Source organism: Brachyhypopomus gauderio, unplaced genomic scaffold (genome assembly GCF_052324685.1).
Source record: "Brachyhypopomus gauderio isolate BG-103 unplaced genomic scaffold, BGAUD_0.2 sc62, whole genome shotgun sequence".
Lineage (NCBI taxonomy): Eukaryota > Metazoa > Chordata > Actinopteri > Gymnotiformes > Hypopomidae > Brachyhypopomus > Brachyhypopomus gauderio.
The window spans coordinates 1017583-1044658 of record NW_027506883.1 but is presented as its reverse complement, the minus strand read 5'-3'; the positions used below and the strand labels follow the sequence as shown (position 1 = coordinate 1044658).

At 42.3% G+C, this 27076-nt stretch overlaps 2 protein-coding genes across 9 annotated transcripts in view; one reads left to right on the top strand and one right to left on the bottom strand.

Moving 5' to 3' along the window:
• Positions 1–7477, top strand: part of clcn1b (chloride channel, voltage-sensitive 1b) — a 43031-nt gene extending 35554 nt beyond the window's left edge. For 2 of the 3 annotated variants that reach the window (XM_076988538.1, XM_076988537.1), the window contains 16 exons: positions 525–650; positions 813–897; positions 996–1097; positions 1226–1310; positions 1702–1851; positions 2243–2312; positions 2417–2527; positions 2666–2879; positions 2996–3129; positions 3575–3765; positions 3895–3976; positions 5592–5668; positions 6223–6267; positions 6389–6493; positions 6813–6899; positions 7103–7477. In XM_076988538.1, the coding sequence (XP_076844653.1) occupies positions 525–650; positions 813–897; positions 996–1097; positions 1226–1310; positions 1702–1851; positions 2243–2312; positions 2417–2527; positions 2666–2879; positions 2996–3129; positions 3575–3765; positions 3895–3976; positions 5592–5668; positions 6223–6267; positions 6389–6493; positions 6813–6899; positions 7103–7477 (2039 nt within the window). Of the gene's footprint in view, positions 1–524; positions 651–812; positions 898–995; positions 1098–1225; positions 1311–1701; positions 1852–2242; positions 2313–2416; positions 2528–2665; positions 2880–2995; positions 3130–3574; positions 3766–3894; positions 3977–5591; positions 5669–6222; positions 6268–6388; positions 6494–6812; positions 6900–7102 lie in introns of those variants that run through there. The other variant, XR_013124683.1, reaches the window with a different exon arrangement.
• A 21-nt stretch (positions 7478–7498) lies between these two features.
• Positions 7499–27076, bottom strand: part of fam131bb (family with sequence similarity 131 member Bb) — a 41031-nt gene continuing 21453 nt past the window's right edge. Inside the window, exons 2-10 of one of the 6 annotated variants that reach the window (XR_013124684.1) lie at positions 25421–25458; positions 21313–21348; positions 20722–20827; positions 19203–19430; positions 17250–17390; positions 13511–13839; positions 13041–13289; positions 10479–12721; positions 7499–10434 (exon numbers count right to left, since the gene is read on the bottom strand). Coding sequence is in view for 5 of the 6 variants with exons in the window: in XM_076988544.1 (XP_076844659.1) it covers positions 12491–12721; positions 13041–13289; positions 13511–13839; positions 17250–17390; positions 19203–19430; positions 20722–20827; positions 21313–21348; positions 25421–25458 (1358 nt within the window). In the remaining variant the exon portion in view is untranslated. Of the gene's footprint in view, positions 12722–13040; positions 13290–13510; positions 13840–17249; positions 17391–19202; positions 19431–20721; positions 20828–21312; positions 21349–25420; positions 25459–27076 lie in introns of all 6 variants that reach the window. The other 5 variants (XM_076988544.1, XM_076988545.1, XM_076988546.1 and 2 more) reach the window with 5 other exon arrangements.

Genomic DNA, 27076 nt, shown 5'->3' with positions numbered 1-27076 from the left:
CTTCTCTCCCTCCCTCTCCTTCCTTCTCTCCCTCCCTCTCCCTCCCTCCCTCTCTCTCCCTCCCTCTCCTTCCTTCTCTCCCTCCCTCTCCTTCCTTCTCTCCCTCCCTCTCTCTCCCTCCCCCTCTCCCCCTCTCCCTCTCCCTCCCTCCCTCCCTCCCTCCCCCTCTCTCCCTCCCTCTCCTTCCTTCCCTCCCTCTCTCTCCCTCCCTCTCCTTCCCTCTCCCTCCCTCTCCCCCTCTCTCTCCCTCCCTCTCCCTCCCCCTCTCTCCCTCCCCCTCTCTCCCTCCCCCTCTCTCCCTCTCTCTCCCTCCCTCTCCCTCCCTCTCTCTCCCTCCCTCTCCCTCCCCCTCTCTCCCTCCCCCTCTCTCCCTCTCTCTCCCTCCCTCTCCCTCCCCCTCTCTCCCTCCCCCTCTCTCCCTCTCTCTCCCTCTCTCTCCCTCCCTCTCCCTCCCCCTCTCTCCCTCCCCCTCTCTCCCTCTCTCTCCCTCCCTCTCCCTCCCCCTCTCTCCCTCTCTCCTGCAGGGGTGTTGTTCAGTATTGAGGTCACCTCCACGTATTTTGCGGTGAGGAACTATTGGAGAGGGTACTTCGCCGCCACCTTCAGCGCCTTCATATTCCGAGTGCTCTCTGTGTGGAACAAGGATGCCGGTTGGCCAAACACACAAACCTGCATCAACAGTCTCATTTAAATGCTCGTCCTCGTGCACATATTCATCTTACTGTACATCATCAACAGTTCGGTCAAGTGATAAAACGTATTGTTGAGGCTGGTGAGATTCAAAAGTTCTCACTTTTGTGTCCTCTCCACAGTCACAATTACAGCGCTGTTCCGCACAAACTTTCGGATGGATTTCCCCTTCGACCTGCAGGAGCTGCCTGCGTTTGCTATAATTGGGTGCGTTTTTGCACGCACTGGACTTCAGAGCCGAACGGTTCAGTTCAGTTTGTGTGGGTGTGTGGAGGCTCTAATAATGATGTCTTCTTCTGTCATAGGATCTCCTGTGGATTTCTGGGAGCTTTTTTTGTCTATCTCAACCGACAGGTTGTGCTGTTGATGAGACGACCGTCAGCCTTCACCCGTTTCCTCACTAAACAGTGAGAATGCACCTCTCGCTTACGCATTGTGTTCCCACCAGATATAAAACCACATGTGGTCTGCAACCTTTTAAAACTTCACCCTGATGCTTCACCCTTATAGGCAATCGTCTGTTTGTTTATTTTAGTCGGTTGATTTACCCTGCCGTGGTGACACTGGTTATTGCCACTTTTACATTCCCTCCGGGCTTTGGGCAGTTCATGGCGGGTGAGGTATGATGGTGCCCATGTCTGTGCTTTCTCTGGGTATTTGGCTTTGAAAATGTCTGTCTTGATTAACTGGTCTATGAAGAGTGATTTCAAAATTCAAGCTGGGCCTTTTAATTCTTCCCTGTTGTCATATGAGTAAATTTTATGTGAATAAGCTAGTACAGTTAGTTAGCTATAGCTGTCAACCAGAAAATCAATTTACATGTGTCAACTGTACCGAATGTATGTTTTGTAAATCCCCCAATTATTAAACATTTTGAAGTTTTAATTTAAAAGCCCACCTCATAATTACACCAGTGCTGCCAGTAACTACAAATAATTGTGCTATGCAGGGTCGGACACACACTGTAGGAGCTAAACGGTTGTCTTGTCTCGTCTGTTCTGGTGTGTAAAGCTGATGCCGAGAGAATGCATCAACTCCCTGTTTGATAACTTCACCTGGACAAAGATCAGCACTCCACCCGCAGGCCTTGGTCACTCCAGCGCTTGGCTCCATCCACAGGTCAACGTCTTCATCATCCTCATCCTTTTTTTTATCATGAAGGTACATTCTCATTTACCATTCAACCAACAAAGTGTATTATTTGAGTTTATTTATACAGCAAAATACATAGACAAAGCAATTCAAGAGGTGCTTCTCAAATTCAGATTTATTAAACATGAATGTTTAAAGCCTATGTAAGTTTTTTTTATAACTAGTGATGAATTATCACAAGATTAATAAAGTAACTATATTCTCTTGTTAAATTGTGCCCTACAGTTCATTTGGAGATGGGATTTGTGCTGTAAAATCTGTAAATCTGTAAACACAAACCAGTGGCCTTGCGTGGTCCTTCATTTTAAATCTTTCCTAAAGACTGTATTCTAATGCTACGGTACAACGTGACCTGTTGTTTAGTGCACTCTGCCTTGCCGTCTCTCTTTCTGTGACTCAGTTTTGGATGTCTGCGGTATCTACAACAATGCCCATCCCGTCTGGCGCCTTCATGCCTGTCTTCGTTCTTGGTCTGTGGGTTAACGTGATTAACAGTTCCAGCTTGTAGTATAATCATTATTTGGAAGTGCAAGAGCCTCATGTTTGACCAGATTAACCATCACTGCACACTCAGGAGCGGCGTTTGGGCGTTTGGTGGGCGAGATCATGGCCATGCTGTTCCCATCTGGAATTCTGTTTGATGACATTATTTACAAAATCCTACCCGGAGGCTACGCTGTGATTGGTCAGTCATTATTTTCTGCCACGCCCAATATCTCCTCGTGTGCTGCATCCTTTCAGAGGTCTGTTTTATTTATCTCATCTCAACGTTTTTTTTTTTTTTTTGCGCGATTGTGTTTTTATGCGACACATGTCCAAGCAGGTGCGGCGGCCATGACCGGTGCGGTCACACACACAGTGTCCACGGCTGTCATCTGCTTCGAACTGACCGGGCAAATCTCTCACATCCTGCCCATGATGGTGGCTGTGATCCTGGCCAACATGGTGGCACAGGGCCTTCAGCCCTCACTGTACGACTCCATCATCCAGGTCAAAAAGCTCCCTTACCTGCCTGAGCTTGGCTTCGAACACATCAGGTACCGAAGACCACAGGCCACACCTGACAGTTTCTCCACCTCATTCATCCCACTCGGGCTGTCCGTGTTTCCTGCAGTAATTGCTTCCTCTATGTCTGACCTCTGATCTTTCTCAGTAAGCACAATATTTTTGTGGAGGACATCATGGTGAAGAAGGTGAAGTTCATGTCTCCTCAGTCCACCTACAGTGAGCTGCTTCATCTTCTGCAGACCACCACCTTCAAAACAATCCCATTTGTTGATTCTAAAGGTGTGTTTGCATCTCTTCCTCCCTCTCTCTCTCCCTCTCTCTCTCTCTCTCTCTCTCTCTCTCTCTGTGTTTGTATTTGTGAGCAAAAAGATCAGAGAATTGGAAACATTGAAGGGTTTCTTCAGTCCTTGAAATTCTACAAGCTTTGAACTGTGTCTATTGGGAAATCAGGCCACTCTTAAAGAAGAACTGAACCAGTATGTAGAATGGTTCAGGGCATGTGCTCGGAGTTTGCAGGCTACATTTGGTTTCTATAAAAGAACGACCTGTCTAGGAACAGTGTAAAGAGAGAGGGCTGATCTTCTTTCTAGGCCAGTGCTCTGAGGATGACACTCCGTGCTCATTATAACTAATTTCTTTCTATACAGTATATCTAGAGTATTACACATATATTTATGCCTGACTTCATGTATGTATCGTACATATTAACAATTTCTTTCTCTAGAGTCAATGATCTTATTGGGCTCTGTTGAGAGATGTGAAATCCAAGCTGCCTGTGACTGGTGGTTATCAGCAGAGAGGCGGATTTATAACCAGCATCGGGTTGTGCCCCATCAGGGGTCAAAGGTCAGGTGGGAGTCCTTAAAATTTATAGATGAAGATGGAGAAGTGACAGAAGAGGAGATTAGAGAGAAGGTGAGAGCAGGAGGTGAAATGTCCTCACGGGCAGCCATGTTGTTACAAGATGATACACATTTGCAGGTTTTTTGCACTTTGTCGCTAATATGACATTTTTTTCCACTCTGATTTTAACATTTCTGGTAGAGAAGCACTGTTTCAGAGACTCTGAATGGCCCACTGACATTGGAAAAACCATCAGGGGACCCCAGCAGAAACACAAGCTCAGGTAATTCTGTCCCAAGATCATGGTTTCTAATACTACTCTTATAACAAAGTGCTACGTTGATAGGACAGATAATGTACATTTATATAGATACTACAATATTACAACCGATCACTGTGGGGCACTAGCTTGCCTCAAGTAATTTGCTATAATTATGTAAAGAAAAGATGTTGAGGGGGTGTTTGAGATGGTGGATGACACAAATCTTCACCTTGAATTGTGCCCACTTCTTCTGAATCGCCTGTATATCTGTTGTTGTCCTATGACTTTATAAAATGTTGATCGGTGACATGATTGTCATTCTCGTGAGACGTTGTTGTGGTCACCCCGAGTTCTGAAGGTAAGCTGGGTATTTCTTTCAGTGACTCAAATACACATTCTACATGGTAGGGAGGAACTGTGGAATAAGGGTTGAGCAAATGGAATAACTGTGGTAAAAGTCAGACGGGTCTTTGTGTCTCTGAATTTATTTGTGGAAAGTAAATGGGGTCATGAAAACTGATCCATTCCCTATTTCAAGATTAGAAGATTGTATTAACAAAATTGGTCATGCCAAATTTGCTATGTCCAAGTTTGGTCTTCTCAGATGCTGTTGGCAAATTCCTGTAACAGGGCTAAAGATGTGACTGCTGTTTGTACTCCTCAAGGTCTCCGTTGTTGCTGTGTTCTCACACAGCTATAGCTTAGAAGTTGTTGAACATGGAAACCATGCAGATGGAAAATGATGTTGTGGGTTGTAATGCATCTTAGAGTCAGCATCTTGAACATATGTAGCAGCTGTCCGAGTGTCTAGAGACAGAGAATGTGTTGGTAAAGAGTGAGACTGGTTGGGCCAGGCCTGTCTCTAATCATGGCTGTATAGCATTTTGAGGTTTCTTTGGATAGTGGAGGTGGTGAGATCATTGTATATACAGATCATAATCCACTGACCTTTCTAGATAAATACACAATATCAAACCAATGAGTATGTAGTGTTAGGTGCATACTACAGCCATGCAGCTTTGCATAGCCCTCAGTGCTTAAGTTATATACTTATTGTATGGGGACAAACAGATGAATGCACGTTTAATGTAGTTGTACTTTATTGATAAGAAAAAAATACTCAATCAACAGAGAGATAAAACATATGGTGTGCAGATGTTCCTTTTTAGAAGAAATATTATGGTAATAAAAGAATATTTATATAGATGTTGCACTATACCAGCATCCAACCATCACAACCATCCTGTCCACTGAGGAGGACTCGTATGCCTACATGGACCTGACATTATTATTTTTAGAGTAGAAAAGATGTCAAGGGATTTTTGGTATGGTGGATGGTGGTATAGTGAATCCCGGATTGGGCCTCTTTCCTCTGGATTGCTTTTATATTTGATGTTTTCTAAGATGGTATTTTCCCCAGTTTCTTGGAAGTACCTTTTAGACACACTGAACTACAGAGGAGGTGAGGGTTTCTGGCTAGGTGGCCTAGAGTAATCAGGAACCCAGACTAAAGATTAGCATCATAACAGAAAATTTATTTGCCCTGAGTGTAAAGGGGGCTGAACACATAGTGACGATTCTCTCACATGAGCAGAACGGGGCTGACAGCAGTGTCGTATCTTCTCAATGATCGCAGGTGCTTTGAAATCCGTGAGGAGCGCTCTTCATCGCCTCTTCGCCACCTCATCCTCATCAGAGCAGGCCGAACCGCAGGTGCGTCTCACACATACTGGGGACGGGGGAGTGAGCACGCCAGCAAGAACGTCGCTGTGCTGGTTTGCTTACAGCTCTGACTCACAGCTTCTCAGGGTGCTGGGATTTGTGATGGCAGACGTGTGCTCATACAGTCTCAGCTGGCAACACTGTCTAACTAGTCCAATCTCTTGTAGAAACTAAACTTTGTCCCAGACGGCTTGCTGCTCCCACACTGGTCCTGGTCCACTGTCATTACTGTGTGTCTGCGCAACACTAGGGGGAGACAAAGCTCCTCGTTTTCTTATGCTGGGACTTTTCGCTGATATGACGCTATATTTTGGCATTAACTGCTTTCTAGGCAATCGGAGCACAGCTTCTGAAAGGAAGCAGTTCTTACCAGTGGAGCACATGAGGAACTCTGTATGGAATATTTATAGTTACAATGCATAGTTACAAAGGGAAAAACTGAGTAGCTTATTTTAGTGTGACCAAGGAAACAAACACTACGAATGCCTCTCTGTCTTTCTATAAATGTTAAAACAACAAAACATGTTTTCTCTCTTATTCCACAGGAGTCTTTACCATCTTGTGCAGCAGACAGCATGACTCCAGAAGAGGTAAAGAAAGAAATAATTTAAGTTCCAGTCAAATTACATTTCCTGAATCAGAACATTTATCAAAAATATGTGGTGACATGGTGACATCATCACTCACAGCACTTCTGATTGGCCCGTGCAGATCAAAGCTTGGGAGGAAGCTGAATTGGATAAGTCAGTTGACATTGATCAGATTCGCATTGATCCTGCCCCTTTTCAGCTGGTGGAAAAAACATCACTGCATAAGGTACCCGCACCCGGCTCTGTAGACCAGAACACTGTTATTCTCATGCAAGCATTAATAAAACAATAAAGTCATTAATATAACCAAAAACAATGTTTTAATGTTTATTGTTGTGTAAGCAAAATAATGAAATAGGACATAACTTCATGTCATCGTCATACATTGCATTACATATATTACCTCTTACAATTATCTACTTTAAAAAATAATACCCTGTTCCATATGTTATATGCTTTACACATTCTATTCTGCTCTCTCTCTCTTTCTCTCTCTCTCTCTCTCTCTCTCTCTCTCTCTCTCTCTCTTTCTCTCTCTCTCTCAGACACACACCCTCTTCTCTCTGTTGGGTTTTAGTCTTGCCTATGTCACCAGTGCAGGGAGGCTGGTGGGGGTTGTTGCACTTAAAGAGGTGAGTGTCTGTTGTTTATTTTCCTCTCTCTCTTTCCCCCTCACTTATCATGAATTTTCACTCATTCAGAATTCTGTAAGATGAAGTAGGATCTTTAACTGATACTGTGTGTGAGGATGTGTTTCATCCCTTGCTCCATATACAAGTATTTGCAGTCTGTGTGTGTGTGTGTGTGTGTGTGTGTGTGTGTGTGTGTGTCTCAGCTTCAAAAAGCCATCGAGGGTTCAACCCGCAGCGGAGTCCGTCTACGCCCCCCTCTAGCCAGTTTCAGAGATGCCAACCACAAGGCCAAGAAGCCCTCACTGTCTCCCCACCCTGCCCCGTCCCCAACCAGAGACAGAGACCTGTGGAATGGACAGGAAGCTCAAGAGGAGCACAGTGACCACCAAACCATAATGACCCAGGCCTCAGAGTCAGGGTGCTGGGTCACCATAGACGCTAACCGCAGCCATACAGACACTCCATCCCAGGAGCACGAACCCTTCCCCTCTACACCTCCTCCACCCATCGCTCATCCCTCCGTCCCCTCCCCAAACGAGACACGCGAGGAGAAAGAGAGCGACGACAAGCCTGTTTAAGTTGGTTTTTTTTCCCACAACCTTCAAGGGAAGAGACTAAAACGGTGCATTCTGGGACATTCTCAGGCTCAGACTGAGCTGTTCAGCTGTTGATGTGCTAGAGATCTGTCCAGGGTGACAGCGGGTGGGGTTTTGATGGCTTTCTAACCTTCACTCTGAGCCCTTTCTCTCGCAGCCAAGACTCTCCCACCTGCCGGCTCGGTCTGGCTCCCTGACGAGTGTCTGTAGCTCCTCTGCAGTACCTATATGCCTTTACAGCTTACAGCCCACCTACTGCCTTCATTACCAGAATGATTCACTAGATCCTTTTCTAATTTTTCTTTTTCAATTTGTAGCTTTATATTTCTGTCATAACACAATATTTGATTTATAGTTAAGACAGATTTTTCTGGAGTAATTACTGGAATCCTTATAAGGTTTAATGATTTTTTTTTTTCAGAAGCGCTACCACTTTAAACCAAAATAAACATTTCATCATTATAGAAAAAATATTCACGATTCAGCATTATTTTTCTTTGTTTATTTGTGTTGGTTCTTCTTTATTGTCTGAGGAGGGGTTTAGGGAGTAGGAGAGGATTTTCACCTGTGGTTTAGGAGATTTTTTCTCGTGCAGGAAAAGAAGAAAAGAGAGAGAGAGAGAGAGAGTGCAGAGGAGAAAGAGGAATAGTGAGGTGTGAAAGCACATTTGAAGAACCTTGGTGTTAGACCCTTCAGACAAGCATGCATAGATATAAGCATCACAGATCAAAATCCCACTTACAGTTATTAGAATCAGTTCATTCTCAAATGTATTAATTTCCTTCTGTAGAGCACATATTTGTATCACACCTATTACAAATGTCTGAACTTACATCAATTTTGAAACAGATGTATGGATATTAATGACTTTTTGCTGTGATTCTTCCATCAAGGAGAGAATTAGACAGAGAGAGATAGATAGCGAGAGAGAGAGAGGAAGGGGGGAGGTGCAATAGCATAAGAGGTTAAAGAAGAAAAAATGACAGTCATGCCAACATCATACTGTATTGAAAGATGGCAGTGAAAATCAATTCAACAATCTGTAAACACAAAGAGTAATATTGAAAGAAATACATTTGGCTTCTCATTATTAATTTATTAATCTCTTATCATATCTTATCTTACATGTAAAGCAATAAAATACCTAAAATGGAATGACATAACTCTTCACTCTTGATGCCATGTTTAAAAGTTTTGCCTCAAAAAACTACAATGTTCAGACTGTTTACCAAAGAGTGGAACGGGTAGATGACTATGCAATATTAGTTCAACTCAAATTAACAAACAAATGGAAACTGAATTGACCTTGAGTAAAATCGGCCACTCTGGGTTTAAAAATAAGCTCTCACCCTAAACATTGACTAAGTGTGCTCACTGTTTTCTCACTCTTTTTCACTCTTTCTCTTAGCAATACAAAAATGATTTATTCACAAATATCTGTGAAGTAGAGAAAACTCAGTAAAGGATGTCTCTTCAGTGAATCACAAACCAATCAAAATGCAGTAATCCATGGCCAATATGACCACAATTGTACTCAACACAGAGTGATGTCATTTAAACCAAATAGTACGTACTATACAGGTTGCAAAGTTAAGCCTCTCCCCCAAATTATTCTTAAATAAATAAAAGAGCACATATTATTTACTGGGCGCTACCATCACCTGGGCTGGGCAAAATCAATGGAAGTTCAAGAGATCACTGAAGTCCACAGAAGTTTACGATCAGCTATGACAATGACGAAAGCTTTGTCAACATTAAAGGCATGTTTAATGAGTACACATCCAAGTGTTTAACATTTGCGCTGTCTCAGTGTAATGACATTGTAGCTCCTCCACAAAGCATTAGATACACGAAGAGATACAGGTGGTGTTATACAGTGCCTCCATGTAATCTTTGTTACTAGGTGCTTGATTAAATGGGATATATAGGCACACAACCTCATGGTCACACACTAGTATTCCCTCTGACCTTCCATTGTGCCCAGACCAGTAACATGTGCCCCATCCCATACTGGTGGGAGTGCTTACAATTCTGTAGAAAAATAAACATTGTCCCAACATTGCATAAATAATCGATTAATAAATAAAGTCATTCATGTCAATAAACCTCATTTTGATCCTTCTGTATTCGGCCTTCGCACCAGGTGAGCAGAGGTGTTCCCCAGAGACACTCCCAGGAGGCTCAGGTGTCCTGCTTACTGCTGTCATGTCTTTGCTCGGGGAACCATGCTCAGTATCCCAACAGTGACAGCTGGAGAAACCCTCTCTGTCTCTACACAAGTGAACTCTGCTTTGGAATATATCGCATTTCTTCTCAGCCCACAAGAACACGTAACATCATACGCTCAACACAGAGTTTTTCCGGTCTAAGCAACTATAGGTAATCAGTATCCATGGTGAACAGGAAGACGCCTATTCGGTTCTGATTGGCCTGAGTTCTTCATGAGGTCACTTCCTCTAGACTAGTAAGCACCTGCTCATTCCCACTGCTTGTTCTGCTCAAACATTTTGCATCGTGTTCTGTTATTCCTCTTCATTTTGCATTATTTACACGTGGATCTCTGTTCTGATTTCCTCCATCTATTGCGTACAATGCAAATTTGAAACATCCAACTCAATCGAATAAAAGAGTTAAGAGTGTTACAACCGAAAATGTTACAATAGTTACAATATAAAAATAACTAAGAAACTAAGTTACGATTCTAAAAATGATGAATAAAATGGTATCTGACAGGGCCATAGTTACCTTTATTATGTTCCTAACTAAAAACCGATTTAGTGTTCTTATATACCCCCACACCATGCCTTTAAACTGATTTAGTGTTCTTATATACCCCCACACCATGCCTTTAAAACTGATTTAGTGTTCTTATATACCCCCACACCATGCCTTTAAACTGATTTAGTGTTCTTATATACCCCCACACCATGCCTTTAAAACTGATTTAGTGTTCTTATATACCCCCACACCATGCCTTTAAAACTGATTTAGTATTCTTATATACCCCCACACCATGCCTTTAAAACTGATTTAGTGTTCTTATATACCCCCACACAATGCCTTTAAAACTGATTTAGTGTTCTTATATACCCCCACACCATGCCTTTAAACTGATTTAGTATTCTTATATACCCCCACACAATGCCTTTAAAGAACCCTTTTCCCCCATTTTGATGTTCACTTTTTGCTAGCAATGCAGCGTTTTCCATTATGGTGTAATGTGGTCCATTTGGACTTATCAGGCTGTCCTGGTTTTGTTCTTTTTCCTTTCTTCCACCCTTTCACTTCTGAATATGTCTCATGAATAGTGATGAATGAAACAAAGTACAAATCAACAAACACATTTTACCCCTAAAGGAAAATTCAGTCTGTGTTTTCCTGCTAGGTTTAGATGTCCATCCCATAAAGGTGCATTCTGGGGAATGTAGTTTCTTTTATCCTCTCAGGGTGGTAACAAAGACCAAAAGGCATCTGCTCTTTACTCTGCCAGCCAGTGAGAGTGCAAACAGTGCGCCAAGACTGTGCAGTTCTGCGTCCCTTAATCAGCGAGTCAGTCAAACCCATGGAACTCAGAGTTCATTCATATCAGTGCCCAGCTCAGCTTAAAGCTCAGTGCAAATATCTATACAGTGCTGTATAGGACTCCATAGCACACTGACAAATAGCATGCACACTGAAGGGTATGCACAGAGAAGCATACTATGATACAACCCAATACACCACAGAATTATTTGTGTGTTTATGTGTGTGTGTGTGTGCGTGTGTGTGTGTGTGTGTGTGTGTGTGTGTTTGCTCAAGACCTTATAGCTATTTCGTGCTGAACTGATGGGGCCAGATCTGTAGGTCACTATATGTGAACAACTTTCCCCCAATAGTTCATTCAACATTGTAATTCTCATGCACTCATGAACACTTCCCATATAGATCCAACAACCACACACGCAGATTAAATAACTGTATTCTCCAACCTTGGCAGGAGTCAGTATTGTAAGGTACAAATGAACGCAACTGACAGGTCTGTTAAGCAGCTTTTTTTTCTTGCATTCCACATGCGTGGCATGAGAACATCTTAATCGCATTTTTGAGATATAAAAGACACGATCACATTTACTCCTGCTTGCTATAGATGTTCTTTGAACAGCATGGAAATATGCAAATACATCTGCATGTAGGTACATATCAGCTCAGACTGCTGTGTGGAGATACAACCGAATGTTGCACAAGGCTCCTTTATAAACCTCAGTCATTCACCTGGTGTATGTTTTGTATATTTCTGCTAGGATACAGCAGCATTTGAACTGGATCAAAAGAGTCAAAGGCATACACACACGTGTCTGTTGGTAGTGTATAATGGTAGTATACATTGTACTAGTAGTATATATTTAATGCTCTTAGGTCAGACCATGATACTGTACTTCAGAAGCACGTGCGATTATAAATTTAGGTAGGAATTAGATTTTTTTTTACAAGAAAAGGGGGAGCTATGTTCTCAACTGATGTTTAGTGATGTTGAATTGAGTAGTTTTAGTTTTCTGTGGTATGGGTTTTAATTGTAAGCGTGATAGCTGTAAGGGACTATACAGATATCTGAAATGTATGTTTTTTGTTTCTTTATTCAAAATATTTAGTCATTTTATGTTCTAGATGTATCAGATGTTTGTTCCGATGTATTTGTCATGGGTTATTGTTTGTTCATAGTGATGAGTACCATCCGTGTATATAGCATGCACGTATTTAACCATGTTGTCTCTGTATTTTCTTTTCTCTCTGAATCCGTATGTATATGTTTGTTCTCTCTCATTCTGTGTCACGCCATCCTCCTCTTCAGAAGTGTAAGGCTTCCTAAAAATTTCAGTTCTTTTTACCTTTTTTGTATTTTAAGAGTCACGTAAATCCTGTCACGAAGGTGTTAATTCCTGAAAAGTGACAGAATAATTCAAACGAGCTAATTATATAGCTTTAAATGTCCATGAAAATCAGTCTTGCTTCTAACACTCATTTGGTTGCTGTGACACCAACTGATGAGGATTCTAACTCCTCCCCTTTCTCCTCCAGCGTTTCGTTAACAGAGGGTGTGACATCAGGGGGTTTCCACTCTGTGATTGGTTCCCCAGGGGCCTGTCCCGGACTGCTTCCTCCCGTTAAGGTTATTTCCTCTCTCTGTGTAGCTGGAGAGGGAATTAAAGTCACTGGTTCTGGTTCCTTGCATAATGTTACCTCTTCTTCCTGAGTCAAGAAACAGAAAATCAATTAGTCGTGTGTGTGTGTGTGTGTGTGTGTGTGTGTGTGTGTGTGTGTGTGTGTGTGTGAGAGAGAGTGTGAGTGTGACTGCCGGTTTTACTCATTTAAATCCTTCCATTCGTATTTCATGTAGTAGTGTAAGGATTAAGGATACATTTAGCTAAGGTAAGGGTGTTGTAATTAATTTGGAAGTTAAATTAGGTACCACAATATGAACTCCTGCCTCTTTCTTGAATGGGTGATTACTAACATTACACATTAGTAATACACTAAGCACTTTAACTCATGACCTCCAAAATCTCACCTTGATGTCCTCTTCCTCCTGGTCTTCCAGTAAGGGCGAGTGTTCTGTCCCCACCTCGTCTGAGGGAACCATCAAACTTCCCTCAGACACGCCTACATATCCGCCCACTTCAGCCTGATAGGTCTCTGCCTGCGCCGCCCCCCACAGGTCCACCAATGGCGGATGAGTAAGTGGAGGTAAACTGTGGATGGTGCTATTGGGCGTGGCTTGTAAAGATTGAGTGGCGCTTTGCAGTCTATGTTCCAGTAACTGGGAAGAGAGGAACTTATGTCAAACTATCACTATTAAACATCACTACTTTCAGGGCTTATGTCTTTAACAGGAACGATACATCCTGCCGTCATGCTAAATTGGAGACACAGTAGCAGCTGGTTAATGCAGGACGTGTTCAGTCCTGCTGCCCTGGTGCTTGGTCCAGTGATGGACTCACCTGTTGTTGTTGCTGGTGCTTGGTCCAGTGATGGACTCACCTGTTGTTGTTGCTGGTACTGCATGATCTGATGTTGGTGGTATTGCTGTATCTGCTGCAGCTGCTGTATCTGCTGTAAATGGCTCTGGTGCTGCTGTATGTTAAAAGGCTGCTGTTGTTGCATAAGGAAGGGAGCCGCCGTATTTCCCTCGTAGCTGCCTTCACAGGAAGTCCCGCCCGCCATGACGTAGGAGCCCGCGGCGGGGGACGCCACACCTGATGGCTCGTTGCTGATTGGCTCCCAGGCATCCGAGGAGGAGAGGCAGTAGAGACCCTGGGAGACATACGTGTGAGGCCACACCTCTGCCGAGGAGTGGTGCAATATCTGGTCTGAGAGAGAGAGAGAGAGAGAGAGAGAGAGAGAGAGAGAGAGAGAGAGAGAGAGAGAGAGAGAGAGAGAGAGAGAGAGAGAGAGAGAAAGAAATAATTGGACCAATTTAACTCTATAGACATGACCATTGTCAGACGGCTGGACAATTCAAGGATTCATAACATGTATGCTGGATTTCTAAATGAATGTGATTTGTCTGAGATTTGTTAAGTGCTTCTGTGGCTTATGTTCCCCAACTGTTCCAGCGCCCAGTCTCATAATTTCCAAACAGTCCTCTGGAAAAACATTGAGTTTGCAGTTTTTACACTCTCAGAAGTGCTTTGAAGGGGAAAACCAAAAGGAGCCCTCATGTAAACATCACTAAACCCCAGTACCAGTACCCTCATGTAAACATCACTAAACCCCAGTACCAGTACCCTCATGTAAACATCACTAAACCCCATTACCAGTACCCTCATGTAAACATCACTAAACCCCAGTACCAGTACCCTCATGTAAACATCACTAAACCCCAGTACCAGTACCCTCATGTAAACATCACTAAACCCCATTACCAGTACCCTCATGTAAACATCACTAAACCCCATTACCAGTACCCTCATGTAAACATCACTAAACCCCAGTACCAGTACCCTCATGTAAACATCACTAAACCCCAGTACCAGTACCCTCATGTAAACATCACTAAACCCCAGTACCATTACCCTCATGTAAACATCACTAAACCCCATTACCAGTACCCTCATGTAAACATCACTAAACCCCATTACCAGTACCCTCATGTAAACATCACTAAACCCCAGTACCAGTACCCTCATGTAAACATCACTAAACCCCAGTACCAGTACCCTCATGTAAACATCACTAAACCCCAGTACCAGTACCCTCATGTAAACATCACTAAACCCCAGTACCAGTACCCTCATGTAAACATCACTAAACCCCAGTACCAGTACCCTCATGTAAACATCACTAAACCCCAGTACCAGTACCCTCATGTAAACATCACTAAACCCCATTACCAGTACCCTCATGTAAACATCACTAAACCCCATTACCAGTACCCTCATGTAAACATCACTAAACCCCATTACCAGTACCCTCATGTAAACATCACTAAACCCCAGTACCAGTACCCTCATGTAAACATCACTAAACCCTAGTACCAGTACCCTCATGTAAACATCACTAAACCCCATTACCAGTACCCTCATGTAAACATCACTAAACCCCATTACCAGTACCCTCATGTAAACATCACTAAACCCCATTACCAGTACCCTCATGTAAACATCACTAAACCCCAGTACCAGTACCCTCATGTAAACATCACTAAACCCTAGTACCAGTACCCTCATGTAAACATCACTAAACCCCAGTACCAGTACCCTCATGTAAACATCACTAAACCCCAGTACCAGTACCCTCATGTAAACATCACTAAACCCCAGTACCAGTACCCTCATGTAAACATCACTAAACCCCAGTACCAGTACCCTCATGTAAACATCACTAAACCCCAGTACCAGTACCCTCATGTAAACATCACTAAACCCCAGTACCCTCATGTAAACATCACTAAACCCCAGTACCAGTACCCTCATGTAAACATCACTAAACCCCAGTACCAGTACCCTCATGTAAACATCACTAAACCCCAGTACCCTCAGTGATGCTCTCCCCTTCCAGCGGTGTAAGATATTAAAAAATCAACTCATGCCCATGTTGCTTGTGTGTTTCAGTCACGCACACCACTTTTCCACCATCAAAGTGCTGGTGCCAGTTCCTGTGAACTAGCAAAAGCTTTTAAAAACGCACCTGCATTTCTGTCATCCAGAAACAGAAGTTGGAAGTCTTTGTGTAATCTACATGGCCATACTGTAAGCACTGCAACTGACGATTTATTACTGATGATTAAACCACTGATGATTTATCACTGTTGTATTTGCCACGGGTCTTGTGCGTATGGCTGTAAATGGCAGGTAAACCGTTGTACAAGGTCATGAAGGACCCGCCTTTCAGCCGCTCGGGTCACTGGTTCGCTGGTTCCACCACGTTTACTTTTTTTTCTGACCATGAACCCATGAGGTAGTAAAGCATGACACCGTTCCGGACTGTTTCATTCAGTCAAATGGGAGTATTTACAGTAAAGTAGTATTACAGTAGTATAGATCTTGCCAAAATAGCATTTAATTATAAAAATATACAGAATATAGTGTGTTCTAGATCTGTATATACCTCATCAAACATGAGAACAAAGGGTTAATATTGTGTAATACTGTGTAATGGCCAATGTCTATAAAATGGCAGTTGGATATTTTGTCTGCAAGGCAGCATGTTTTGGTTTTGTTTTTTTTGTAAGTTATGTTTGTCAATATTTGTAATTGTTTGTTTTATACCCTGGGCGTCCGCAGGTAACTGTAAAATGAGAAATAAAACACAGAAACCTTCTGAGACTAAAAGCTGGAAGTGCTCCATTTGTTTAACACTGGAACAGTAGTGCACACAGTAGTGCCCAACTTCACAACCCCTTCAGCCTCCCTTACTCTGAGAATCAAGACTTGTAGAGTAACAATAACCCCGTGTTATGGTACTGGAGCACATTATTTCTGGTCAGATCTCTAGTTCTCCTTCCATCAGCTGCAGTCATCACTGTGAATGTGAAATGGGTGTTCAGCTGAGTCGGAAATAAGATTCATTGCTTATGGAGTAAAATGGCTCTTGTAGAACAGTGGTGATTCTAGCTGAAACAGACACCACCAACTGAGGAGAGCTCTCCACTCTCTCCTTCTCCTTCTCTTCATCTTTCTCTCGCTCTCTTTCTCTCTTTCTAAGCTCTGAACAGGCATATGAGTTTAGAATAAAGGCCCTAGATATTCCTGTGGCACTACAAACTCGAGTTGACGTTTTAGACCTAATTCGCTAAAGGCTCTTATGTCCTGTTGTTAAACTTGGAAATAATACAGAAATACCCCAGCAGGCTTGCTGGGTATTTATGATATGCGTATTGTATGAATATGAGAACGCTTGTAAGACGCTAAGAGGTGTGTTTAGCGTTTGGCCTCTCGTTCCTGTCCCATGTGTTTGTGCTGTTTATCACACACTTGCTCTTGTTCCCTAGAGAGTCACAGGTGCTTGACCTTTGTACGCTGATTTTTTCAGGTCCTGGTGTACGGTGTATTCCAGTAACTACACAGCAGTAAACACTTATCATCTTCCATAACACTGCCAGCATGCTCTTTTATATCTTGTTTTCAAAGAAGCGAAAAGATTGAGCGTATTATATTGTCTCCATTGTCAGTCTTTTCTAAAGTCAAATTCCCAAAAGGCCTGTAGTAAGGACTCGAGGCTGATTTCATGTCTCATTCACAAACACGACGAGGCACCAACGTCTCTGTGGTGTTCCTACCTCGGCTGGTGATGCTCTCCTGGTTGGCTTCACTCAGGTGTGCCACGCTCCCCTGGTTGGAGTCGGCACTCATGCTCTCCCCATCCATGGAGGTCCAGGCCAGCAGCGTAGCCTCGGAGATGGCAAACTGCTGTAGAACCCCTTACAGGGAAAAAAAGGGGTAGCGAGGGTATCAAGGTCAACACTCGATAGCTCTTACTGCCAGATGCTGCTCAACACGATGGCTTGTGTTACTACTCAATACTTCCATATGTGCTGGTGCTGCACTGAGCTGCTTCTCATTTGGTACTATTGTCAACAGTGTCCTCTTTCCTTTACTGCCAAATGTTCTGATAAGATCAAAGCCAACGATATGTTTTTTCACTTCATTCTTGCATCCTTTCAAAGGGGAATTACGCTGGTAATCTTACACACATTTCATCCTGCTCCTTCAGGGACCTTGAGGGTGATTAATAAGGGGAAGGATCCAACAGCTACCACACAATATCACAAATGAGAAACAGCTCTGTGTGGCACTGCCATACTCACACTGTCCCTTTTACTATAAATAGCACATTATGATCCATTCAGATTGAATTATACCATTCACTTAACAAGGGGTGTTAAGAATGTGTTGTTAGTAACACCTGATGCCGACTGCAAGTGCTGATATGTGTAGAGACACGCTCACTCTGCCTTCACCGTTCACAAACGGAAACTAATTTGGCCCTGAACCGGGACATAGAGTGTAAATTCAACTTGTGTCTAAAATGTCCATAGGGTGTTTTGAAATATCCATTCAGTCTTTAGCAAATGTATGAAACACGGTGGTGTTTGTTTAATTGTGGTGGTTTTCTCTGTAGTGCACTGCCATAGGCACCATATTCAAGATTAAGATTTTAAATGAGGATTTTAGTGAGAATGAAACTGACATTGTCTCATGTTACGTATATTACTCCAATGTTAATGATTTAGTAGGATTCAGACTAGTGGTTGACCAATTATTGGCTGGATGATTAATCAGGCTGATACCGATTGATACCATTTTGAGATAATCTGCATATTCCTGAGCTCATGATGCTGATAATCCAAAAATGCCTAAGTTGGTGTTAAATCACTATTCACTGAGACCACAGATAAAGACACAGCTGGGTGCTACTGTGTTCACTAATGTTGTTTATTTTTATTTGTTTGTTTAGGAATTTTCTTTCTCTCTCAGAAACAAAGAGATGCTACTCTCTGTCCTGGGTGTGTCCTCTCTCCCCTTCCTGCACCCCATTCAGTCCCCCAGGGGGCTGTGGTTTCCGGTAGAGAGGACGCTGTGTGTGATTGGCTGTTTCTGGTAAAGAGGACACTGTGTGTGATTGGCTGTTTCCGGTTGAGAGTACATTGTGTGATTGGCTGTTTCCGGTACAGAGGACGCTGAGTGTGATTGGCTGCCACTTCTTGCTGGTGTGTGAGACTTGTTACCTGGGTTCCTGTGTTAAAATTGTAAAGCGACCTTGGGGTACTTGAAAGGCGCTCTATAAACTGAACGTTCATTCATTCATTAATCTGCTTATAAAGTGCACTAAAGCTTTGTTTTTGGGGTGAGAACAAAAACAATGTTGACTGTTTAGTACTAAAGAAATGGTCACTTAAGTTGATAAATTGTGTGTCTCGTTTATTATTATTATTATTATTATTATTATTATTATTATTAATAATAATAATAATAATAATAATAATTTGTTTGTTAAAAAAAGCATTATATTTCAGCCATCATTATCATCATATATCTGCCTCTACGCAATCTAAATATCAGCCATCAGCCAATTAAACCCATATTATTCAACCACTAATCCAGACCGACTGTATTTGTATTTTGCATCTTTGTTCTGGTTTCTGAAGATTCTCCACCCTTCCCAAGAGTCGGTGGAGCCAGAGGTTGGAGTGACCACAGCACTGTTGTCCTTTCTCTCTCGTCCTGTTTACCTGCAGCAAAGCGTGCCTCCTTCTCTCCATCGCTCAGGTCGCTGTAGGCCTCGTTCTCCAGCTTGCGCTCCTGCTGAAGGTGTTGGGTGGAGGGTCGGCCTCCGCTAGTTGATCCGCCAGCGCCCACCGTCTGCACGCCCCAGTTCTGCCACTCGATCATGTGGGCCACGCGGCCCTGCGCCATGGCGGTCGGCTTCGTCACCTTGTCCTTCATGGAGCGTGTGACTCCTGCAGTGGGAGGACGGACACAGACACGGGGGTAAGAGACGGGGGTAAGAGACGGGGACACGGGGGTAAGAGACGGGGACACGGGGGTAAGAGGAGGACGAGCCCCGGGGGAGAGGGAGGAAGACGAGGGGAACAGCGGTGAGGAGAACGGTGACAGAGGAAGAATGAACATCGGTGGAGAGTAAGAGTGGATGGAAAAGGAAAAGAAGGTGGTGATGTGGGAAACCACGTGTAAAAGGGCTCGGAGCAGGACGTGGAGATATAGAGACACGACGGAGAAGAGCTGCACCACGGTGCTTCCTCTGACGATTTAAAGAACACGCTCGTGATCCAGACAGAAGTGACGTATGCAAATGGTCCGTAGTGAAGGGGGGTTTTAAATATGAATAGCTGAATGTAGAGATGTTATCTTATGAGAGTTTACACAAACCGACTTGGGGGGGGGGGTATAGAAATGGCTATGACTCTGACTGAGACAGAGGAAGTGAAATGAGGTGAAGTAGGAGAAGGTGAGGATGCAGTTTGAAGAATTACACTACAGCTTTTTGGAATGGCCACTGTCCAGACGCAAATGTCCACACAGCCATTAGGGCCACATTAAGACCACTCCTCCCGTCATAAGCCTGTTATTTCAGTAAGCTTTTCTCAACGCACTTACTACATCTTGTGATAGTTACATTTTACTGCTGGCATACTAATCAACGTTGTGCAGGTTCCCCTTTACATGACATTTAGGGGATCATGAGTCTCATTAAATCTTTTATGTTCTTAATACAATGTTCTATACAAAATCCTGTCAGTAGACCTTGTGATCTCACTCACTATAAGGTCAAATGAAATTATGATTGTGAATTACACTTTAAAAAGCTTTTACTTGAAAAAAAAAAAACTTTGAGGAAGACTTCACACTGCACTTCACTGCACATTACAAGGACACAGATATGATATTCTGAAAGACAAAGAGACACTAATACAGCACAAAACACTGACTGATCTTCACGCTACACTCCACAGGCACTAAACACACAGGAACAGCTGCAAATCCCTCTATCACCACTCCCAAAACAAGCAATATGAAAAATGTATTGTAGGCAGTGTACTTCTTTCTCGGTAGGGATCTCTTTGGATATTTGATATTCCACCAATGGCGTAAGATGCTATTGGTGAGTATTTAAAATGGAAACAGGGAGTGAAAAAGGGCACCCACGAGGGGCCATGTTGGCTCCATCTCCACCCACTCAGACTGGAGCCAACATGGGGTCAGTTACCAGTTTACACAACAGACACACACCTGACACACCTGACAGAGAGGACTTAGCCAGAGCGCCAATGCTGTAGGCGTTGGAGTTCCGCTTCTTTAGCCGCGGCAAGATGGAGGTGGTGTCCTCCATGGAGAGCTAGAGGGGGAAAAGACATCCGGGGGGGAGCGAAAGAGAAGAAATGAGAGGAAAACAACAACGAGGAGCAGTACAGGAACCGTGCGGGAGCAGAAAGTGCACCACAGCACACAGATGGGGAAATTTGAGCGTGAAATTTCATGAATATTTGGAAGGATGGAAAAGACAGAGGTGATGGAAGGAAAGGAGATAAATATATTGTTAGCACTTTGGTCTCACAGGTAAATGAAATACTACATTTCCCAACAGCCTTTTGTTCATTGTCTTGTCCATTGACATTGTGGGAATTGTAGTTTGTGGTATCTTGTTTAGTGGTAGTATCTAACTACAGCGGCACGCCAACAACTCACTGCCAGGATGTTGCATACAGACCACATGGCAAGGAATGGGGGGTAAGGGAGAAGACGAAGCTACCTAGCGTGAGTTTGAGGAATGAACAAAAATAAAGAAAAGTAAAATGAGGGAATGATAATCACAACACTTACATTGATTCCATCCCATGAAAAGTCTGTTCGGCCATGCTGAGAGAGAGAGAGAGAAAGTGGAAGAGAGCAAGAGAGATAAAGAGGAAGAAGAGGAAGGTGGTGATGGAAAGAGAGGCGATGAGGAAAGAAAAGGAACAGGGGAAGAGGAAAAGACAGCAAGAATGGTGGCAATAGAAAGAAGAAAGGAAAGAGGGATGGTGACAGAAGAAGGCAGTTTTAAAACATGCAAAGTAGAAGGAGAAATAGAAGAAAGGAAAAGAGGGAATCTTTGTTCAGGAGAAAATGAGGAGGAGTAATATCAGCCAGCCCGGTAAAGAAGAGGAGGGTCGTTAAACTGGGACGCCATTTCTGAATAGTGGTGGAAATAATAGTGCGTTATTAATGTTCTTATGCTTCTCACTTTAATGTCAGGCCTTCTCTTATAGTTATCTGTGTATCTGCTTGCTATTCTTAAAAAGTAACAATACTACAGATATGAGTGTTGCGATTGGGCAGTTCTATATTGTAGTGAAATCTAATCAAATGGTTTATAGACAGCCCTTGCCATAATTTCCCTCATTTCATTATATATATCTGATTTACAAATACAACTTTAATAATTAAAATATCTCAATTGCGTCAAGTCCGTTAGTCAGCATAACCCACTAGAGTAAGCTCAGTGAATTAGTCTGCTGTCATGTTCCTTTCAACCCTTTGCTCAGATGGAGAGACACACATACGCGCCAACAGACAAATGACAAATCTGTAATGAATCCGAGCTGTAGCCAGTGCTGTGCATGGACTCAGGGTGGCCATTAAGTCACTTCTGGCGTGAAATACAAGACAAGAAAGCAACAAAGCGTACGTGGTATCTAACAAACAGAATGCAGTCACTATAACATCACTATCATGTCACTGCCATGCACACCATTATTGTGAATTATGAGCATATTCATAGCATGTTAGAATCCTTCATAAGGTCTTGCATGGCTTATTATATACATAAAATATAGAACAGATACGTGACTACTGTGTGCTGCGAACTGTTCTTATGATTTTATGACTTGCTGCATTACCAAAGCCAGTAATGCGGTGAATCTCAAGATAACAAAAACTATTTACATTTAGAGCACCCAGCAGATGCCGTTATCTAGAACGACTTGCATATTAATCAATGTGACAGTGTGGGTGCTCTTTGGGAATTAAACCCATGGCCATGGAGATGCTAACACCTAGCTCTACCAGGTGAGTTAAAGAACAGACGTACCATAACACCTTCTAAATCCACTATAAACATTTTCTTATAATAGAAAGCTGTAAAGTGTAAGGACAGAGGAAATTTGTTATGAGATAATGTCCTTCATTCTGCGGCTCCAAACAGCTGCCTGGTATACTGTAGTCTTCCATCTTCTGTGTGTTGTAACAGCCCAAAGAGGTGTACTGTTCCTTTAAGAGGAGCTCGTGTAGAGTGTATGTAGCTCTGTGCAGAGGAAGAGCAGACATGTGTACTATACCATGACAAAGTCCACTTCATCCTGATATTTTATTTATGTTCTGCTTGTAAGTAACGCAACCCACTGTGATTTGGACTGGTTCTCCTTCAAGTATGAAGGGAATATCAGGATATGTGAGACGGCTTTACGTAGTCAAGGCAGTTAATACAAAACTCCAGTTGGAGTACTGTCAACAAGTGTCGGGCTCACTGTTTTGTACCTACACCATGTCTCTATTTTATCATCTACATCCTTCTCAAAGTGCTCTCTCTCTCTCTCTCTCTCTCTCTCTCTCTCTCTCTCTCTCTCTCTCTCTCTCTCTCTCTCTCTCTCTCTCTCTCTGCTGTCTGTGTATTTAAAGCTGAAAACGGACTCCAAAGCATTACAGCGTGAGGGCGTGTGTGTTGTTTCTGTTCCAGAAGCTATTTTTCCAACGCCAGGCTGCAGGAATTACAGGCGAGTTCATGCTGCCTGGGGTGATGGGCTGTCATCACTGTCACAGCTTACAGTTCATCGTGTAGTCTGCTTAGTCACAGTTCATCATCAGCAATAACAGGTCAGGTGACCTTCAGAAACCCATACACCAGAGTCAGGACAAAGCACACTCTATCTCATCCAGCCTACTTAAAAATACATCCACGCTGTTCTGTTATGGAATGTTAAAATTATATCTATTGGCTTACTTTGCAAATAATCTTAAATCCACATCTTACACTCTGCAGAAGGACCAGCTCTCCGTTAAAAGACCACATCTCTGTTAAATGTCCATCTCTGTGTTAAATGTCCACCTCTGTGTTAAATGTCCATCTCTCTGTTAAATGTCCACATCTCTGTTAAATGTCCACATCTCTGTTAAATGTCCACCTCTTTGTTAAATGTCCACCTCTCTGACTACAGCTGCTGTCTTTGTCCTCCATTCTTTCATTGCATGAGAGACGTGGGAAATATTAGTTGGTGCACTTTTACCATGCATTATTCATGAAATCAGGTTGTCTTGAAAAAAAAAAAAAAACACTTGGACACTTTTGGGATAAAGCCCTAAATTTAAATAACCTGCTATTCAGGATCCTGCTACTTCTAACCTAGCTTTTATAGTCTTTTTAATACAAGGTATACACATAAAAAACTAGTTAAAGATCAAGAAAAAAAAGCTAGTTGGCTAGTGTGCTAGATTCTTGCCTGCTCTATATTGTGTCTGTACCATTCGTTTAAGGAAGGATGATTTAAAGTATCTGGACATGAGGAAGTCAGGCTCCACCAGTGTGTGGACGTATTGTGGAAGTGAGAAATGACAGGTCACCTTGTACTCATAGTGACAGCAGACAGGGACACACACCAAAACATTCTCAAGATATGCCAAAATTAAAGTATAGAATTTTTGGTGGTACTATAAGTGACCAACAGCTTCGATTTATTGAAACACCTTCACTGCATATTTTATATACTGTTACACTCTCCAAATTCCCCTTTTTGTTGATTATATGCGCTGTTCCCAGACAGTTCCTCATTAGTCCAAATTACACATTAAAAATGCCATATTTATCTGTGCCAGTCAGATATAAACTGCTGACTTTTAAGAGCACTAAAAATGGCCATTGGCCTGAGGTTCGTTTCAAAACTGTGGAACTGTAGAGACTTGGTCTCCTTCAGAATGCAATTTGATCACTGTGTTTCAAAGAGAAATGTACTGCTGATCTCCTGTACAGTGAATTTATGACTGTAGAGTGTGTGTGTGTGTGTGTGTGTGTGTGTGTGTGTGTGTGTGTGTGCGTGCATATGCTCAAAGTATCTGAAATACTTTTGTTTCACAACAGAGAAGAAAGAGGAGATGAGAGAAATGGCTGTGATGTAATGTACCGATGGAGATGCTGAGGTCACAGTGAACCCATCTTAAATCGCAGGATCATCACCAGGACATACATTCATCATCAACAGGACATACATTCATCATCAACAGGACATACATTCATCAACAGGACATACATTCATCATCAACAGGACATACATTCATCATCAACAGGACATACATTCAACATCAACAGGACATACATTCAACATCAACAGGACATACATTCAACATCAACAGGACATACATTCATCATCAACAGGACATGCATTCATCATCAACAGGACATACATTCATCATCAACAGGACATACATTCATCATCAACAGGACATACATTCATCATCAACAGGACATACATTCATCAACAGGACATACATTCATCATCAACAGGACATACATTCATCATCAACAGGACATACATTCAACATCAACAGGACATACATTCATCATCAACAGGACATACATTCAACACATCTGATTCTCCTGCTACTTAAATCTTATAGTGTTCATCTGTGTCCAGCTGCATATACATATTACACATATAAATGCAACAACACAGGTGAAAATTAAGCCCATTTTGCTGTGAAATTATGATGTATTTGTAACGTGTTATGGGCTATAACATGTTAGCAGGAACAACACTGGTTGTTTGGCTTATTATCCTATCAGATATAAGCTCTTCCAGTACACCTTGAGTCTTCGTCCTCCAGGTTCTTAGTTCAGCTCAGACTTGGCTGTTAAGAAATGTTTGTTTGTTAAGAGGGACCTGTTGTTTGTGCTGTTACTCACCTGTTCTCCATCCTTCTGCACTGGAACCCCGTCTGCCGCTACGCAGAGAAGAAGAGAAAAAACAAGTTATGAGAAAAGTTACGGGAGCATCCACAAAGATCAGACCAGACAGAAATAGAGAGGATGGAGTGAGAGACAGCGAGAGACAACATGTATGAAATGTGAAAATCTTATTGTTAAAGACATGAAGGTGTGGAGCATCGTGGTCAAGTGCTCTGGTTCAACACAGGCTTTCTGTTTTCTGTAGTGGTACTGTCACTAAACGGTGTAGATATGGTGTACATATACTGTACTGACGGTGTAACTGAATCAGACACCAGCACCTTTCACCTGGGTGTTCACCCACTGTGCTTTAATTACCAGCTCAGCTTGACCTTCAGAACAGACTCCAACAACAGAGATAGAGGGACAAAGAGAAGGAGAGTTGGTGGGAGGATGAACAGAATGTGAGACGAAGAAAGAGAAGTGAACAACAAAGAAAGATAAACAATATTGTATTATAGAAACAGGAATATCTTTCTCTTTCTCTCTCGCTCTCTCTCTCTCTCTCTCTCTCCATCATTGGACTGGAATGGATTACATTAGCTTTCACACACCAGCTAGCTTCATAATTACCTCCATGTAATAATTATGTAGCCCACCACACAAAAGAGGAGAAGAATCAATCTGAAATGAGTCACCTGAACCCAGGTCTCTGCCTTTCTAACAGATCAGCATATTTCATCCATTTATTTATTTCTTTTTCTCACTATTTCTGACACTCCATTTCTGTCCTAATTAAGGATGACTTAATTACACAGGTCCCTCTGCTAATTAATCTTTAACACATCCTTGGCCTCAGAACGGCTTTTCCTTATTTAATCAACATTATTTCAGAGCAGCATTATGGTAGCATCATAAAATATGTTTGGACCTGTGACACTTAGCTGTGTGTGTCCCTGTAAATGATCTGATGTGGATTAAAGGGTGGGATCACTGTCCAGTGTTCAGTTTAGCCTGTAATCATAGTAATCATCAACATCACAAGTGTCTTAGCACATGGCCATCATCTGTGTATATGTTTCAAACTTATCTGTATTGTAAATGTTGTAAGAGACAGATGAGCTTCATTTAACTTCACTTTATTGGCCAGACGTAGTTCTCAATCAGTGTTGAGAATAAATTGTTTTCTGGTAACATCCTCCTTGTTATTAATTGTGCAGGTTATTAAAAAGGCAAAATCTTTGATAGGTCCACCATACTTGGTTGATACATTGGAAGCAGGACGTTAATCTCGTGATGACGGCATATAATGAGAACATATTGTTGATTGATATCACCTGATGAAGAACAGTTTCATTAAGCAAAGTGAAGTCAACAGACTGACTGATGTTGTTTTGTAATTGATGCTGCAATTGGTAGATGTGCTGTACACACAGTCCTCTAAATCATATACAAAATGTGAAGATATAGACATTGTAACTGAATATTAATATTTCACTGTAGGTTTATGAGCTTGGAATGGTCCCTCCATAACAAGCATTCAAAAGAATTACAAAATTTACCTTATTGTGACAATATAACAAATATGACACTTCATTAACACACCTTATTTTAGCAGAGTCACAGTATAATGAATACGATGGTAACACAGTTTAGCTTATTAGAGTCACTGTG